Source organism: Phyllobates terribilis, unplaced genomic scaffold, assembly GCF_046119375.1.
Source record: "Phyllobates terribilis strain yellow unplaced genomic scaffold, ASM4611937v1 Scaffold_13__5_contigs__length_258822181, whole genome shotgun sequence".
NCBI lineage: Eukaryota > Metazoa > Chordata > Amphibia > Anura > Dendrobatidae > Phyllobates > Phyllobates terribilis.
The window spans coordinates 112,011,303-112,030,325 of NW_027362773.1; the positions used below are offsets into that span (position 1 = coordinate 112,011,303).

The 19,023-nt window shown below is 40.6% G+C and overlaps 1 protein-coding gene across 9 annotated transcripts in view; it reads right to left on the reverse strand.

The window, feature by feature from the left end:
* Positions 1 to 415: 415 nt before the first annotated feature.
* Positions 416 to 19,023, reverse strand: part of LOC141173900 (transmembrane protein 272-like) — an 81,179-nt gene continuing 62,571 nt past the window's right edge. For all 9 annotated transcript variants that reach the window (XM_073658444.1, XM_073658442.1, XM_073658443.1 and 6 more), the window contains 2 exons: positions 10,755 to 10,909; positions 416 to 7,583 (listed from right to left, as the gene is read on the reverse strand). In XM_073658444.1, the coding sequence (XP_073514545.1) occupies positions 7,518 to 7,583; positions 10,755 to 10,909 (221 nt within the window). In that variant the 3' untranslated portion in view covers positions 416 to 7,517. The remainder of the gene's footprint in view (positions 7,584 to 10,754; positions 10,910 to 19,023) is intronic.

Below are 19,023 nucleotides of genomic sequence, written 5' to 3' on the forward strand. Positions count from 1 at the left end.
TCTGTGTGCACATACTCTAATAATAGTGAATCCATCAGTAATTTATGACCAGATGAAAGTAGAACTTTGATGTGGTCATAAATCAGCTTAAAACAAAGTTCAAATGAAGAGAAGAATTATAATCTCTGCCACCAGAACAAGCTCACTGACAAATTCACTGTTAACTCATTCTGCAGTCCGCTATGTACTATACATAAACACAGGCTAATTTTTTTTTTTATTGAAACCCTAGCACAAAAAAGATTTCTAGCCAAAAGGTGTCTACATCCTTCAATTCAAATCCATACACACAGTTAGAAAACAAGGGTGCCCAACTTTTTTTTTAGCCAGAGGGACTCGAGGTCAGATGGAAATGCTTGAAGGAGTGGTCAATAATATTTCGACACAACAGGGAGAAATGATTACAACTTTTGTATTGTTTTTTTTTTTTTTTGCAGTCAAAAAGTTTTGATGAAAAACGTGCAACTTTTTGAGATTTTAAAACAAACTTTTTAAAAGTGGGCAGGGCTAGCTATACAAATAGTCCAACTGGTAATGGTGCCCGGGTAGGATGCCACTCCTTGGGACAAACAGAAAAGAAGACCTCACCCTTATGAATCTTCCTTTTAGGATTTGGAAATTGCAAACTTTTTAAAAAGTTGCAAAAACCTCACTCCAGTAGCGTGTGAAGTAGAAACTGAAGAAGGAGCTCTAGATGGAAAAGTTAGATTTATAGATGCATTTACCGTAATTGATATAATTTTGATAAATTTGGAGCATAAAAAAAGGCAACGCGGCAACAAACACAACTGACTTAAAACTTCCCGTTGTGATAAATTCTGCATGAATATTTCGCTTTCAGTTAAAGTTAATATACGAACTCCCAAATCCTTCAATTCTCATGTGTTCTATACAGTAAATGTATTAAATATTTTGCCTTAAAAATCCAATTTTACCAGATTAAATGACGGCAGCTTCTACTCCTTTCTAAGGATCCTTATATGAATTATTGCAAATTTACTAGAAACGCCGGTCACATTATCCTTAGCTATGAGCTTGAATCAACGAACATTATCAGCAATGTATCAAGCACTTTCCTAGTGAATCTTCTTAGCCTGCACTTAGTAGGAGAGGATACATGAATAATGTAAAATTGTAAAAACTAAATGCTAACATAAGTAAAGAAAAGTGATGACTGAAATGGCCAAATATTCTAATAATTCCCAAGGGGCACGTGAAAAGAACATTTAGATGATAAGTAATTCAGTAGTATTGAGTATTCCCTGCACTAGTCAGAATGCTACGACCAATGATTAAAGATCTCAATCTCTACGGTCCTGTTCACATCACTTTATACAACCTCTATTGGAGGTATACATTGAGCGGACTCTACATACTGTATACTTTCAATGAAAAACTACAACCTATTCCCCTATATAACAAAAAAATTGTGCACAGTCTTCGGTTAGTTGTGCAATCTCTTGTAGGGTAGTAGCCAAGAAAATACTTAAAAATAAAAGCAAAAATGGAGGCAAAACACAACGGGTCCAAGAGAAAAAAATGTGGCGTTTTGGGTACCCATCTAGGTGCAAGGTTTAAGTTTCCCAACCGAAACCTTTATCAAGCTTCAGTTGGGAAACTGCAACATTGCACCTAGATGGGTGCACGAAACGCCACAATTTTTCACTTGGACCCTTTGAGTGTTGCCCCCGTTTTTTGCATATTCCACTATATAGGTGTATAGTTGTATATGTTGCCCATGCAGTCCCTTACCCCTTTCTATAAAAACTCATTTCTGCACAGATTTAGGCCCTGTTCACACTGCTTTTATAAGTTTGGGGGTTCCATCTGAATCCTCGAAACATGAGATTCAGACAGAATCCCGTAGAAAGCAGTTATACAACTAGACTTCTAAGGCTATGTTCACACACATTGAGTTTTTCAGCGTATTTTGCTGCAGATTTTTGTGCAAATTTTCAGCTGAGCTTTTCCAGTAACAGCAAAGTCTACGAGAGACCGGAATTCTCTGTTCACACATCAAGTTTTTTTTTTTTCTGCATATTTTGTGCTTTGGTTGGGTTTTTGGAAAATAGAGCATGTCACTTCTTTCAGCGTTTTTTATCACCCATAGGAAGTAATGGGTGGAGAGAAAAGAAAACGCACCAAAAAACGCAGGCAATTTTTTTCAGCGTTTTTGATGGCAAAATAGAATGGGGTTCTTTTTCTTTCACATAACTTTATGTACATGCATAAATAGAGACAGAAGGAGAGTGAAAAAAAAATGCTGGAAAAACGCATCAAAAAAACGCATTAAAACCCTGCGTTTTTGAATCAGCTGATTTCCTGCCAGAGATCAGTTTTGCTGCAGATTTCTGACGTAAAAAAAAACACAACATGTGGGAACATAGCCTAAAAGTAAGGAATTGGGAATGGGGCTACTGACTCCAACATGTGGAAAGTCATTTAATGAGGATGTAATTAATTTCAACACCATGTTGGCGTCTTCTTTAAAGTCAGTCACCTCATTCCCACTTTTCTCACTTCTGGAAATAGTTATCTTTGGGATGGGTTCGGCGTTGCAGTTCAGTAATTTCGACTTAAATGGCAATACCACACAAGAGGCGCTGGTTTATGAATAAACAGCCATGATGTTCTAATTCGGCACAAAATGTTTAAAGACCAAACTTGATGGTTTTATTTTCGGCAGATCGCCATGATCCTCGCTTACTAAATCTAACTTGCTTTTTAGTATTTGTATATTATCTGATAATCTTTTTTTCTTACTAATGGTTAAGTTGCTTGAAAATGATAATTGATTAAATCCTGCACACGACGGATCTTCTCGTACGAGTGCTATCCATGGTTTTCACGGACAGCACTCGTACCAATGATAATCTATGGAGCTGTTCACATGTCCATCTTTTTCCTCAAATGTCCCCGGTCAGATATAATTTTTTATGATCTGATAATAAATAATGGTGCTAATGTAAAGTACAAAAAAGCGCTAGCAAACTGTAGGAATGTAACCTTTTGTATTTTCTTTATTAATAGGGTATATGTAAAATATGTTTTGCATTTTATTCATCTTCCTTGTTATATACATGATTGTGTTGTAAATGACAAAAAGCTTGTTTAATATAACTGAACTCGATTTAAAAAAAAAAAAAAAAAGAAATCTGGCATAAAACATTTTGAAAAGAAGCAAAATTTTTGCTCAATGAGAGGTTGCGCAGAAATGTTGCGCCTTTTTATGATTCAGGAGCCTCTGACTTCGCCCGGCCCACTCATCAAGACTGGCGTGAATAATGCCTGTGTAGATGAATTGGGGCCCTAGTGTGTGATCAACAAAGGTACTAATGCCTCTGCTGACGTATGTAGGCTGCAAATACACAGAGAAAGACAAGAATCACACGCACAAACAATGAAGTATAGTGTATTGTTGAACGGTCATAATTGAAGCCCTTACCCTGCATAACATTTAGGAGATAATTAGAAATCATTTGTGGTACAGTTAATTGAAACAATATTAATCCAATAGCCTTCTGTGCACTGCAAGAAAAAAAGATAGCAATATATATAAGTTATAGAAATAGTAACTGTGTTAGTGCTTATAATAAAAGAAAAGGTGTAATAGAACAAGGTGTAGTAGGACAAGGGGTAATAGGACAAGGGTAATAGGGCAAAGGGTAATAGGACAAGGAGTAATAGGACAAGGGGTAATAGGACAAGGTGTAGTCGGACAAGGGGCAATAGGACAAGGGGTAATAGGACAAGGTGTAAAAGACAAAGGGTAATAGGGCAAGGTGTAGTAGGACAAGGTGTAGTAGGACAAGGTGTAATAGGACAAGGGGTAATAGGACAAGGTGTAATAGGACAAGGGGTAATAGGACAAGGTGTAATAGGACAAGGGGTAATAGGACAAGGGGTAATAGGACAAGGGGTAATAGGACAAGGAGTAATAGGACAAGGTGTAAAAGACAAAGGGTAATAGGACAAGGTGTAGTAGGACAAGGTGTAGTAGGACAAGGTGTAATAGGACAAGGGGTAATAGGACAAGGAGTAATAGGACAAGGAGTAATAGGACAAGGGGTAATAGGACAAAGTGTAGTAGGACAAGGGGCAACAGGACAAGGGGTAATAGGACAAGGTGTAAAAGACAAAGGGTAATAGGACAAGGTGTAGTAGGACAAGGTGTAATAGGACAAGGGGTAATAGGACAAGGTGTAGTAGGACAAGGTGTAATAGGACAAGGGGTAATAGGACAAGGTGTAATAGGACAAGGGGTAATAGGACAAGGTGTAATATGACAAGGTTTAATAGGACAAGGTGTAATAGGCTATGAACATCTCGAACATAAAATAAATTTTTAGAAGTATTTACGTGCTTAACACCATCGGTTTGTAGCCTTAGTTGACGCAAATGTAGAAATGTAAAGTGACAAGTAATGGAACGTCTGGTCTGAGGTCAGTAAACAAGTGCCGAGAGACTAGGTGAAATAATTTAGAAGGGGCGATTCAGGTCTGAAATGTGTAAATAAGGGGGTCTAGTTTGGGATCTGTATTTAAGGTGGCTTTGAGACTGTATCTAATGCGAGTCTAACCAAAATTCTGTAGGTCTAGTCGGATCTCTATACTATTATTTAAAGCATCCAGTGTGTTATCATTGCAGGATGGGGCCTATGCAAAAACGTTGTGAGTCTCCCTGATGTCATTTCTCAAAAGTTGGGAAGTATTTGATATGCAGCCTAGGTGACTGGTTCCTCTGCTTCCATTTCCTCCTACAGCTTGTGTAAGTTCCCTCCCTGAAAACATCCGTGCTTTCCTCCCTCTCCACTCTCCAATTTGGCTTATACCTCTTCCTACCCTTCCCTGCTGCCATCTATAACACTGAGAGAAGGTAGAGTGGAGCAAAGAAGAAAAGATTCAGCAAGACAGTCAGCTATGTAAAACAGTTATGCAAACTCTACAGCAGCAAAATGGCGGGAAATTTTTGAACAATATTATCTAGAAAGTTGTTGAGCTTTGCATTTAGGCAGAAAATGAACATTAATGAAAAAAAAGACAGTGAAAATGTGAAGATAGCCATAATAATAATAATAATAATAATAATAATAATAAGTGAGTTAGAACATAGTACTATGCAGAAACCAATAGTGAGTGGTATAACATCAATATAGTTTATAGTCAGGTGTGCTCTAGGACCTAAAAAAGGTGCACAAAGCAACGCAAATACACCACTCCGATTCCAACATGAATTCCTTCCAAACAGACAGAAATCGGGGAATGCAGCTTTTCTGAGGATAAGGCAAGTAACATCAAAGATGACAGTATTGCAGCTGTATGACAGTATTACATGATGGTGAAGCAATAATACAGCCAATACGGATAAAACTGGCACCAGTGAAAAAAGTTAAAAGTAGAAATAAAATATTATCTCAGTAAAAAAAAAAAAATAATTATATATATATATATGTATGCAAATAAGAGCTAGGGATGCACCGCCTTATGTGTTCCGAACTCTCAAAACTCCTTAGTCACAGGAAATAGGACTATATGACCAGCCATGTTCCTGAGATTAAGGACTCCTGCAAGTTTGAAACGCCTGAATCGGTCATATGTATCTCTAGCTCTTTTATATACTGTATTTCTGAATGACAAGACGCACTGTTTAATAAGAAAAACTCTAAAAAGTGTGTGTGTCTTCTAATCCGGAGGCAGCTTCCTATGATAGAGGAGAATGATGACACTGCATCCTTCCCTATCACTTTAAACAACTGCCCTCTCTCCTTCTGCCCCACACTGATCTATGTGATCGGTGCATGGCAGGAGAGGAAGTTTGTTTCTATATGTGCATATGTAGCAGGGCTGAGTGTGTCTGTAAGTGATGAAGCAGAGCTGTGTGGGTCTATATATGCATATGTAGCAGAGCTGTGTGTATGTATATTTCCATATATAGCAGTGCTGTGTGTGTATGTATATGTTCATATGTAGCAGAGCTTTGTGTGTCTATATGTGCATATGTAGCAGAGCTGTGTGTGTCCATATGTGCATATATAGCAGAGCTGTGTGTATATGTTTTCATATGTAGCAGACCTGTATGTGTCTATATGTGCGTATGTAGCAAAGCTGTGTGTGTGTATATATATGTGCATATGTAGCAGAGCGTTGTGTGTATGTATATGTGCATATGTAGCAGAGCTTTGTGTCCATATGTGCATATGAAGCAGAGCTGTGTGTGTATAATACACACTGCAGACAAACACTAACAAAAGATCTATTAAATCCCTATTTTACCCAAGCGCATTACAATATGTGATAATGACCCCTTTACTTTGCGCCGCCAGGGAAGTTTTAATTAATAGTTAATTTTTTTTTTCCTATTTTCTGCTGTCTAATCCTGGGATGCATTTTATAGTCCAAAATATACAGTATATATTTTGACTGCGATGGAAATAAAGAAATACTATTTTTAACTTTTTCAACTGGTGCCGGATTGCGTTTCCCTCCCCCACTATTTCGCCATTACTCAAAGAGACCGGCCTGGAGTACTCCGAGCATCGGTGAAAAATAAGTATTTCTCTACATAGCGGCGAGACAAAATTACTTTTATACGTGTTTTAGTCCACGACCGATGAACCAGAGCCATGTAAAGCTCCTCCTATTAGCCGTCATCCCAGGTAGTTCTTCTGATGAATAGGCATGATGACAGGATTATAATGTGACGCAGGCCTGACACCGCCATGCCGAGCCTACTAATCAGAATAGGAGCCATAATTATTTATTTTTTGTACACTGCCACAACCAAAGCAGCCGAGCTGCTACACAAAATGCCATTAGTTGCGATAGACTTCAGAGTTGCTGATGTGCTACTACGAAGGTCAGACCGGTCACAAATGCCCTTAAAGGGAACCGGTCGGGTCAAGATATTCCATGTAAAGCGGAGCAAGTTTAGCATCCAGAACGCTACGTCCTGCTCTTTTCCAGTCCTCAGGTGCAGCACGGAGAGATCACGGCTGTCCTCCAATTGTGGATTAATGTCCCCGCTAAGCGAGACGTCAATCCGCTGAGCAGTGGGAAGGATTGGAGAACAGCCGTGGACTCTCTGTGCTGCCCAGATCCCTCCACACTGCACCGATGACTGGGAAGGAGCAAGACATAGCGTAATTATAACATTTAGGAGAATCACCCGCGTAAAAAAAAATATAATGTTTTACACTTTCCCCTTAATTTTCATTTGCAATATTTGTACTTCAATCTGATTTGCAGTATTATATAATATAATATTAAAGATCTTTTCAGTAATTCTCTTTTCCCACAAACTTTATATAGAATGATGACGTAGACGCCTCCTTCCATAGCCGGAGAGATCACCTTAAAAATATATATATATATATATATCGAGCGTATAAGGATCACAAGAGAAGCCCTAGATTCTATCCGCCAGGGACCTTTCTATGTCCGCGTCTTCTTCGTCAGCACCCCTATATCCATCCCGGAAGACTCGAATAGGTTTGAGGGATCCAGAGATCAGGTCAGATTTTATTTCAGGGCTTCTTCATCTTCTGGGGAATGGTTTCCGGCAGGAGTCTCTGATGAAGATGCCACCTAAAACATAAAAAAGGTCAAAATAAAAAGTAACGTCATATTCCGTCTTCTGCATAAGAGACACACGTCGCATTGTAGCAGAGATAACTCTGTTTCCAGTACGTTAAATGTGTATTTCCATCTCCAAGATCCTATCCCAATATGTAGTAGATGTAACAATAATAATACTAGCAAATAACTCCAATTAGAAATGTAGTATAGTTCTTATGATTAGCTATGTCGCTTACCTCATGCAGGGCATTGCAGTAGCTTAGGTATCCATGGTTATGACCACTAAAAGCTGTCTAACTGTTACTATATGAGTGGACATAAACCATAGATACCCAAGCTACTGCAATGCCCTGCACATGGGGTGAGTGACATAGCAAATCAGAAGAACTATACTATATTTCTAATTGGAGGTATTTGCTAATATTATTATTACACCTACTGATTTGGTTGCATTTACCACGATGGGTACACGCAAATCCTTCTTAATTGCTGCTGTCAAATTAATTATAATAATGTGTGCACACAGTGAGAGAATCAAAACACTTGAATCTAGTCAGACCAAATGCAGAAGTTCTTCTAATTTATGGAGGAAGTACATAACATTTATAGCAAGTCTCTTGGAGTATTTCCAAGGGGGCGTAATCTTTAATACAATTGGTTAGCTGCAATTATTGCCTTTTATGATCACAAGCAGAATATAAAGTAAGTTCCTTAAAAGTCACATAGCATAGGTGTGGTACAGGAGGCCAGTGCCATTTTGGATATTTCCATATAATATTGATATCCATAACACTACTACATATTGGGATAGGATCTTGGAGATGGGAATACTCCTTTAAGGCCCCATACACATTCATCGAGGGAGATAACTGTCGGCTGAATGATTGTTAAGCCAACAGCTACAGTTGTGCTCAAAAGTTTACATACTCCGGCAGAATTTTTCCTTTCTTGGCCTTGTTTCAGAGAATATGAATGATAACAAAAAAACTTTTTCTCCCCTCATGGTTATTGGTTGGGTGAAGCCATTTATTGTCAAACTACAGTGTTTTCTCTTTTTAAATCTTAATGACAACCAAAAACATCCAAATGACCCTGATCAAAAGTTCACATACCCCAGTTCTTCATACCCTGTATTGCCCCCTCTAACATCAATGACAGCTTGAAGTCCTTTGTGGTAGTTTTGGATGAGGTTCTTTATTTTCTCAGATGGTAAAGCTGCCCATTCTTCTTGGCAAAAAGCCTCCAGTTCCTGTAAATTCCTGGGCTATCTAGCATGAACTGCGCACTTGAGATCTCCCCAGAGTGGCTCAATGATATTGAGGTCCGGAGACTGAGATGGCCACTCCAGAACCTTCACTTTGTTCTGCTGTAGCCAATGACAGGTCGACTTGGCCTTGAGTTTTGGATCGCTGTCATGTTGGAATGTCCAAGTAGGTCCCATGCGCAGATTCCAGGCTGATGAGTGCAAATTTGCGTCCAGTATTTGCTGATAACGTGCTGCATTCATCCTTTCTTCAACTTTTACCAAGTTTCCTGTGCCTTTGTAGCTCATACATCCCCAAAACATCAGCGATCCACCTCTGTGCTTAATTGTAGGAATGGTGATCCTTACATCATAGTCCTAAGTTCTGAATTTCAGCTGATGTTATTTATGGGTTTTTCTTTGCATCCCGAACAATTTTCCTTTCAGTTGTGGCCGAAATTTTTGTTGGTCTACCTGACCATGGTTTGGTTTTTACAGAGCGCCTGATTTTCCGTTTGCTAATCACAGTTTGAACGCTGCTGACTGGCATTATCAATTCCTTGGATATTTTTTTGTATCCCTTTCCTGTGTTATACAATTATACAATTTAACTACCTTTTCCCGTAAATCCGGTGACAATTCTTTGGCTTTCCCCATGACTCACAATCCAGAAACGTCTTTGGCTGGATTAAGGATGCAAGAGTCTGTCTGGATCCCAGAAACTCACTCAGCTTTTATGCACACACACTGATTACAAGCAAACAGGTCATAGGTGAGGATGTTACATTTAGTAGCCATTTAAACCTATTTGTGTCAAATTCTGTGCATGTTATCAGGTCAATATCACCAGGGTATGTGAACTTTTGATCAGGGTCATTTGGATGTTTTTGGTTGTCATCAAGACTTAAAAAGAGAAAACACAGTAGTTTAACAATAAATGGCTTCAACCAACCAATAACCATGAGTGGAGAAAAAGTTTTTTTGTTATCATTCATATTCTGTGAAACAAGGCCAAGAAAGGAAAAATTCTGCCCGGGTATGTAAACATTTGAGCACAACTGTATCTCTCCTGACTCCCCCATACACAGGAGCGCTTGGCTTATCTTATGCTCCTGTGTTCTCCAAGATAGGGCTTCTGCCAGACTCTTCTGGCGGCGGCTTATGTTCCGGAGTAAAAAAAAGGATCAGCCATAGGAAATCTAACATGCCAGGTCTTCCTTTGCCCCCAACATAATCTGTCGGAGAGTGTGTGCACAAGGTCCTACACAAGATCCTCTGACACAAATTTCAGACTCGAAACACGTGGTTTTACTATAAAGAGCAGCGGGACAGCAATGCAGTTTGTTGCCACTTTTTTCAAGTGTAAAAACTACATAGAAAAAAATGCATTGCACCCAGCCAAATCAGATCTCATACTATGCACTGATGAGTGGCAATACTCTGAAACACTGTGTCTGCAAATTGAGATTCTTATTGGGCTTTTATCCTAGGTCATATGGCAAGACTCATTAAAGGGTTGATAGTGACTTGTAGGATCGCTGCTTCCAACAGGTGGCGCTATAGAGTTCAAGTCCTCTTCCCCTCTGAAGAAGCAATTTGCATTGCAAAACCTTGGTAATTTGCAGTAACACTAGTCCTGTTTTCAAATGGTTTTTGTCTGTGGTCAAAATAGTCAAATGTAAATCTACCCTTGTAATGCTTTTGTAGAAATTAAAGCCTCATTCAAACATCAGTGATTTTTCCCCTGCAGAAAAAAAAAGAGTCCAATTTTCATCAGTATTTGGTCAGTGTTGACCATCAGAGTTTTATCAGTGATTTTCTCACATAAAAATAAATTAATTGCAAAGTTTCTCCCACCCATCACAATGTAAAAAAAGGAGAGTACACAGATGACAAACGGATGCGTGACGGCCTAAAGGCACAAGCTCACTACTTACCAAGACACCGGCACAGAAGCAGAACAAGCAGATAACAGCAACTACCAGAGCTAAAAAGATATATTCGAAGATCAGGATTCCAAAGGCAAATTTGTAAACGAGATCGTTACAGCGTCTTGGATTTTCTTGGTAAATTCTGAACACCCAGACGCTGCCTGAGAACAAAGAGCAAAAATGCATAAGAGGGAGAAATACAGCCCCTGGCAAAAATTATGGAATCGCTGGGCTCGGAGGATGTTCATTCAGTTGTTTAATGTTGTTGAAAAAAAGCATATCACAGACATGGCACAAAACTAAAGTCATTTCAAATGGCAACTTTATGGCTTTAAGAAACACTAAAAGAAATCAAGATTAAAAATGTGTTACTCAGTAAGGGTAATTTTTTTCAGAGGGGAAAAATTATGGAATCACTCAATTCTGAGGAAAAAATTATGGAATCATCCTGTAAATTTTCATTTCCAAAACTAACACCTGCATCAAATTAGATCTGCTTGTTAGTCTGCATCTAAAAAAGAGTGATCACACCTTGGAGAGCTGTTGCACCAAGTGGACTGACATGAATCGTGGCTCCAACACGAGCGATGTCAATTGAAACAAAGGAGAGGATTATCAAACTCTTAAAAGAAGGTAAATCATCACGCAATGTTGCAAAAGATGTTGGTTGTTCACATTCAGTTGTGTCTAAAATCTGGACCAAATACAAACAACATGGGAAGGTTGTTAAAGGCAAACATACTGGTAGACCAAGGAAGACATCAAAGCGTCAAGACCGGAAACTTAAAGCAATATGTCTCCAAAACAGGAAATGCACAACAAAACAAATGAGGAACGAATGGGAGGAAACTGGAGTCAATGTCTGTGACCAAACTGTAAGAAACCGCCTAAAGGAAATGGGATTTACATACAGAAAAGCTAAACATAAGCCATCATTAACACATAAACAGAAAAAAACAAGGTTACAATGGGCTAAGGAAAAGCATTCGTGGACTGTGGGCGACTGGATGAAAGTCATATTCAGTGATGAATCGCAAATCTGCATTGTGCAAGGTGATGATGCTGGAACTTTTGTTTGGTGCCGTTCCAATGAGATTTATATAGATGACTGCATGAAGAGAACATGCAAATTTCCACAGTTATTGATGATATGGGGCTGCATGTCAGGTAAAGACACTGGGGAGATGGCTGTCATTACATCTTCAATAAATGCCCAAGTTTACATTGATATTTTGGACAGTTTTATTATCCCATCAATTGAAAGGATGTTTGGGGATGATGACATCATTTTTCAAGATGATAATGCATCCTGCCATAGAGAAAAAACTGTGAAAACATTCCTTGAAAGAAGACACATAAGGTCAATGTCATGGCCTGCAAATAGTCCGGATCTCAATCCAATTAAAAATCTTTGGCGGAAGTTGAAGAAAATGGTCCATGACAAGGCTCCAACCTGCAAAGCTGATCTGGCAACAGCAATCAGAGAAAGTTGGAGCCAGATTGATGAAGAGTACTGTTTGTCACTCATTAAGTCCATGCCTCAGAGACTGCAAGCTGTTATTAAAGCCAGAGGTGGTGCAACAAAATACTAGTGATGTATTGGAGTGTTCTTTTGTGTGTTTGTTTTTCATGATTCCATATTTTTTTCCTCAGAATTGAGTGATTCCATAATTTTTTCCCTCTGCTTGGTCTGAAAAAAAATTACCCTTACTGAATACCACATTTTTAATCTTGATTTCTTTTAGTGTTTCTTAAAGCCCTAAAGTTGCCATTTGAAATGACTTTAGTTTTGTGCCATGTCTGTGATCTGCTTTTTTTCAACAACATTAAACAACTGAATGAACATCCTCCGAGCCCAGTGATTCCATAATTTTTGCCAGAGGTTGTATATATTCAAGGTGCTTTTATGAAACAACTGACAGTTCAAAACATACCAGACACAGACATATACATACCAGTAAAACAACAAATAAAGGGGTAAATGGCACATTGGAAACCACAGGCTTGTGTGGTGCACAGAGGTGTGAGAAACACGACTTCTCTACAGATTCTGGATGACATTAATTTGTACTAAAAGAACCTGTATACTGTTTTAGGTCTCCTTCATACGTCCGTATAAAACACGTACGCGAAAAAAAGTATCGGTGTCATCAGTGTTTTCCATCAGTGGGTCATCAGTTTTTTAGCATCCATGTGTTATGCACGTGTCCATTTTTACCATCCCCATGTCAGTGTTTTGCATCAGTTCTTCGCATCCGTGTGTCATCAGTGTCTTGCATCCGTGTATCATCAGTGCTTTGCATCCGTGTGTCATCAGTGTTTTGCATCCGTGTGTCATCAGTGTTTTGCATCCGTGTGTCATGAGTGTTTTGCATCCGAGTGTCATCAGTGTTTTGCATCCGTGTGTCATCAGTGTTTTGCATCCGTGTATCATCAGTGTTTTGTATCCGTGTGTCATCAGTGTTTTGCATCCGTGTATCATCAGTGTTTTGTATCCGTGTGTCATCAGTGTTTTGCATCAGTGTGTCATCAGTGTTTTGTATCCGTGTGTCATCAGTGTTTTGCATCCGTGTGTCATCAGTGTTTTGCATCCGTGTGTCATCAGTGTTTTGCATCCGTGTGTCATCAGTGTTTTGCATCAATGTGTCATCAGTGTTTTGCATCAGTGTGTCATCAGTGTTTTGCATCCGTGTGTCATCAGTGTTTTGCATCCGTGTGTCATTAGTGTCTTGCATCAGTGTGTCATCAGTGTTTTGCATCCGTGTGTCATCAGTGTTTTGCATCCGTGTGTCATCAGTGTTTTGCATCCGTGTGTCATCAGTGTTTTGCATCCGTGTGTCATCAGTGTTTTGCATCCGTGTGTCACCCGTGCTTTGCATCCGTGTGTCATCAGTGTTTTGCATCCGTGTGTCATCAGTGTTTTGCATCCGTGTGTCATCAGTGTTTTGCATCCGTGTGTCATCAGTGTTTTGCATCCGTGTGTCATCAGTGTTTTGCATCAGTGTGTCATCAGTGTTTTGCATCCGTGTGTCATCAGTGTTTTGCATCAGTGTGTCATCAGTGTTTTGCTTCCGTGTGTCATCAGTGTTTTGCATCCGTGTGTCATCAGTGTTTTGCATCAGTGTTTTGCATCCGTGTGTCATCAGTGTTTTGCATCCGTGTGTCATCAGTGTTTTGCATCCGTGTGTCATCAGTGTTTTGCATCCGTGTGTCATCAGTGTTTTGCATCCGTGTGTCATCAGTGTTTTGCATCCATGTATCATCAGTGCTTTGCATCCGTGTGTCATCAGTGTTTTGCATCCGTGTGTCATCAGTGTTTTGCATCCGTGTGTCATCAGTGTTTTGCATCCGTGTGTCATTAGTGTCTTGCATCAGTGTGTCATCAGTGTTTTGCATCCGTGTGTCATCAGTGTTTTGCATCCGTGTGTCATCAGTGTTTTGCATCCGTGTGTCATCAGTGTTTTGCATCCGTGTGTCATCAGTGTTTTGCATCCGTGTGTCATCAGTGTCTTGCATCAGTGTGTCATCAGTGTCTTGCATCAATGTGTCATCAGTGTTTTGCATCCGTGTGTCATCAGTGTTTTGCATCCGTGTGTCATCAGTGTCTTGCATCAGAGTGTCATCAGTGTTTTGCATCAGTGTGTCATCAGTGTTTTGCATCCGTGTATCATCAGTGTTTTGCATCAGTGTGTCATCAGTGTTTTGCATCCGTGTGTTATCATTTTTTTGCATCAGTGTGTCATCAGTGTTTTGCATCCGTGTGTCATCAGTGTTTTGCATCCGTGTGTCATCAGTGCTTTGCATCCGTGTGTCATCAGTGTTTTGCATCCGTGTGTCATCAGTGTTTTGCATCCGTGTGTCATCAGTGTTTTGCATCAGTGTGTCATCAGTGTTTTGCATCCGTGTATCATCAGTGTTTTGCATCAGTGTGTCATCAGTGTTTTGCATCCGTGTGTTATCATTTTTTTGCATCAGTGTGTCATCAGTGTTTTGCATCCGTGTGTCATCAGTGTTTTGCATCCGTGTGTCATCAGTGTTTTGCATCCGTGTGTCATCAGTGTTTTGCATCCGTGTGTCATCAGTGTTTTGCATCCGTGTGTCATCAGTGTTTTGCATCAGTGTGTCATCAGTGTTTTGCATCCGTGTGTCATCAGTGTTTTGCATCAGTGTGTCATCAGTGTTTTGCTTCCGTGTGTCATCAGTGTTTTGCATCCGTGTGTCATCAGTGTTTTGCATCAGTGTTTTGCATCCGTGTGTCATCAGTGTTTTGCATCCGTGTGTCATCAGTGTTTTGCATCCGTGTGTCATCAGTGTTTTGCATCCGTGTGTCATCAGTGTTTTGCATCCATGTATCATCAGTGCTTTGCATCCGTGTGTCATCAGTGTTTTGCATCCGTGTGTCATCAGTGTTTTGCATCCGTGTGTCATCAGTGTTTTGCATCCGTGTGTCATTAGTGTCTTGCATCAGTGTGTCATCAGTGTTTTGCATCCGTGTGTCATCAGTGTTTTGCATCCGTGTGTCATCAGTGTTTTGCATCCGTGTGTCATCAGTGTTTTGCATCCGTGTGTCATCAGTGTTTTGCATCCGTGTGTCATCAGTGTCTTGCATCAGTGTGTCATCAGTGTCTTGCATCAATGTGTCATCAGTGTTTTGCATCCGTGTGTCATCAGTGTTTTGCATCCGTGTGTCATCAGTGTCTTGCATCAGAGTGTCATCAGTGTTTTGCATCAGTGTGTCATCAGTGTTTTGCATCCGTGTATCATCAGTGTTTTGCATCAGTGTGTCATCAGTGTTTTGCATCCGTGTGTTATCATTTTTTTGCATCAGTGTGTCATCAGTGTTTTGCATCCGTGTGTCATCAGTGTTTTGCATCCGTGTGTCATCAGTGCTTTGCATCCGTGTGTCATCAGTGTTTTGCATCCGTGTGTCATCAGTGTTTTGCATCCGTGTGTCATCAGTGTTTTGCATCAGTGTGTCATCAGTGTTTTGCATCCGTGTGTCATCAGTGTTTCGCATCCGTGTGTCATCAGTGCTTTGCATCCGTGTGTCATCAGTGTTTTGCATCCGTGTGTCATCAGTGTTTTGCATCCGTGTGTCATCAGTGTTTTGCATCAGTGTGTCATCAGTGTTTTGCATCCGTGTGTCATCAGTGTCTTGCATCAGTGTGTCATCAGTGTTTTGCATCAATGTGTCATCAGTGTTTTGCATCCGTGTGTCATCAGTGTTTTGCATTCGTGTGTCATCAGTGTCTTGCATCAGTGTGTCATCAGTGTTTTGCATCCGTGTGTCATCAGTGTTTTGCATCAGTGTGTCATCAGTGTTTTGCATCAGTGTGTCATCAGTGTTTTGCATCAGTGTGTCATCAGTGTTTTGCATCTGTGTATCATCAGTGCTTTGCATCCGTGTGTCATCAGTGTTTCGCATCCGTGTGTCATCAGTGTTTTGCATCCGTGTGTCATCAGTGTTTTGCATCCGTGTGTCATCAGTGTCTTGCATCAGTGTGTCATCAGTGTTTTGCATCAATGTGTCATCAGTGTTTTGCATCAGTGTGTCATCAGTGTATTGCATCAGTGTGTCATTGGAGTGTCCGTTTTTACCATCCGTGTTTTGCATCAGATTTTTGCATGTGTGTGTCACCCGTGCGACTAGTTTTTACCATCCGTGTGTCATCCATGTTTTGCATCAGTGTTTTGCATCAGTGTGTCATCAGTGTTTTGCATACATGTGTCATCAGTGTTTTGCATCCATGTATCATCAGTGTTTTGCATCAGTGTGTCATCAGTGTCTTGCATCAGTGTGTCATCAGTGTTTTGCATCCGTGTGTCATCAGTGTTTTGTATCCGTGTGTCATCAGTGTTTTGTATCCGTGTGTCATCAGTGTTTTGTATCCGTGTGTCATCAGTGTTTTGCATCCGTGTGTCATCAGTGTTTTGTATCCGTGTGTCATCAGTGTTTTGTATCCGTGTGTCATCAGTGTTTTGTATCCGTGTGTCATCAGTGTTTTGCATCCGTGTGTCATCAGTGTTTTGCATCCGTGTGTCATCAGTGTTTTGCATCCGTGTGTCATCAGTGTTTTGCATCCGTGTGTCATCAGTGTTTTGCATCCGTGTGTCATCAGTGTTTTGCATCCGTGTGTCATCAGTGTTTTGTATTCGTGTGTCATCAGTGTTTTGCATCCGTGTGTCGTCAGTGTTTTGCATCCGTGTGTCATCAGTGTTTTGTATCCGTATGTCATCAGTGCTTTGCATCCGTGTGTCATCAGTGTTTTGCATCCGTGTGTCATCAGTGTTTTGCATCCGTGTGTCATCAGTGTTTTGCATCAGTGTTTTGCATCCGTGTGTCATCAGTGTTTTGCATCCGTGTGTCATCAGTGTTTTGCATCCGTGTGTCATCAGTGTTTTGCATCCGTGTGTCATCAGTGTTTTGCATCCGTGTGTCATCAGTGTTTTGCATCCGTGTATCATCAGTGCTTTGCATCCGTGTGTCATCAGTGTTTTGCATCCGTGTGACATCAGTGTTTTGCATCCGTGTGTCATTAGTGTCTTGCATCAGTGTGTCATCAGTGTTTTGCATCCGTGTGTCATCAGTGTTTTGCATCCGTGTGTCATCAGTGTTTTGCATCCGTGTGTCATCAGTGTTTTGCATCCGTGTGTCATCAGTGTTTTGCATCCGTGTGTCATCAGTGTTTTGCATCCGTGTGTCATCAGTGTCTTGCATCAGTGTGTCATCAGTGTTTTGCATCAATGTGTCATCAGTGTTTTGCATCCGTGTGTCATCAGTGTTTTGCATCCGTGTGTCATCAGTGTCTTGCATCAGTGTGTCATCAGTGTTTTGCATCAGTGTGTCATCAGTGTTTTGCATCCATGTGTCATCAGTGTTTTGCATCCGTGTGTCATCAGTGTTTTGCATCCGTGTGTCATCAGTGTTTTGCATCCGTGTGTCATCAGTGTTTTGTATCCGTGTGTCATCAGTGTTTTGCATCCGTGTGTCATCAGTGTTTTGCATCCGTGTGTCATCAGTGTTTTGTATCCGTGTGTCATCAGTGCTTTGCATCCGTGTGTCATCAGTGTTTTGCATCCGTGTGTCATCAGTGTTTTGCATCCGTGTGTCATCAGTGTTTTGCATCAGTGTTTTGCATCCGTGTGTCATCAGTGTTTTGCATCCGTGTGTCATCAGTGTTTTGCATCCGTGTGTCATCAGTGTTTTGCATCCGTGTGTCATCAGTGTTTTGCATCCGTGTATCATCAGTGCTTTGCATCCGTGTGTCATCAGTGTTTTGCATCCGTGTGACATCAGTGTTTTGCATCCGTGTGTCATCAGTGTTTTGCATCCGTGTGTCATTAGTGTCTTGCATCAGTGTGTCATCAGTGTTTTGCATCCGTGTGTCATCAGTGTTTTGCATCCGTGTGTCATCAGTGTTTTGCATCCGTGTGTCATCAGTGTTTTGCATCCGTGTGTCATCAGTGTTTTGCATCCGTGTGTCATCAGTGTCTTGCATCAGTGTGTCATCAGTGTTTTGCATCAATGTGTCATCAGTGTTTTGCATCCGTGTGTCATCAGTGTTTTGCATCCGTGTGTCATCAGTGTCTTGCATCAGTGTGTCATCAGTGTTTTGCATCAGTGTGTCATCAGTGTTTTGCATCCATGTGTCATCAGTGTTTTGCATCAGTGTGTCATCAGTGTTTTGCATCCGTGTGTTATCATTTTTTTGCATCCGTGTGTCATCAGTGTTTTGCATCCGTGTGTCATCAGTGTTTTGCATCCGTGTGTCATCAGTGCTTTGCATCCGTGTGTCATCAGTGTTTTGCATCCGTGTGTCATCAGTGTTTTGCATCCGTGTGTCATCAGTGTTTTGCATCCGTGTGTCATCAGTGTTTTGCATCCGAGTGTCATCAGTGTTTTGCATCCGTGTGTCATCAGTGTTTTGCATCCGTGTGTCACCCGTGTTTTGCATCCGTGTGTCATCAGTGTTTTGCATCCGTGTGTCATCAGTGTTTTGCATCCGTGTGTCATCAGTGTTTTGCATCCGTGTGTCATCAGTGTTTTGCATCAGTGTGTCAACAGTGTTTTGCATCCGTGTGTCATCAGTGTTTTGCATCAGTGTGTCATCAGTGTTTTGCATCCGTGTGTCATCAGTGTTTTGCATCCGTGTGTCATCAGTGTTTTGCATCAGTGTTTTGCATCCGTGTGTCATCAGTGTTTTGCATCCGTGTGTCATCAGTGTTTTGCATCCGTGTGTCATCAGTGTTTTGCATCCGTGTGTCATCAGTGTTT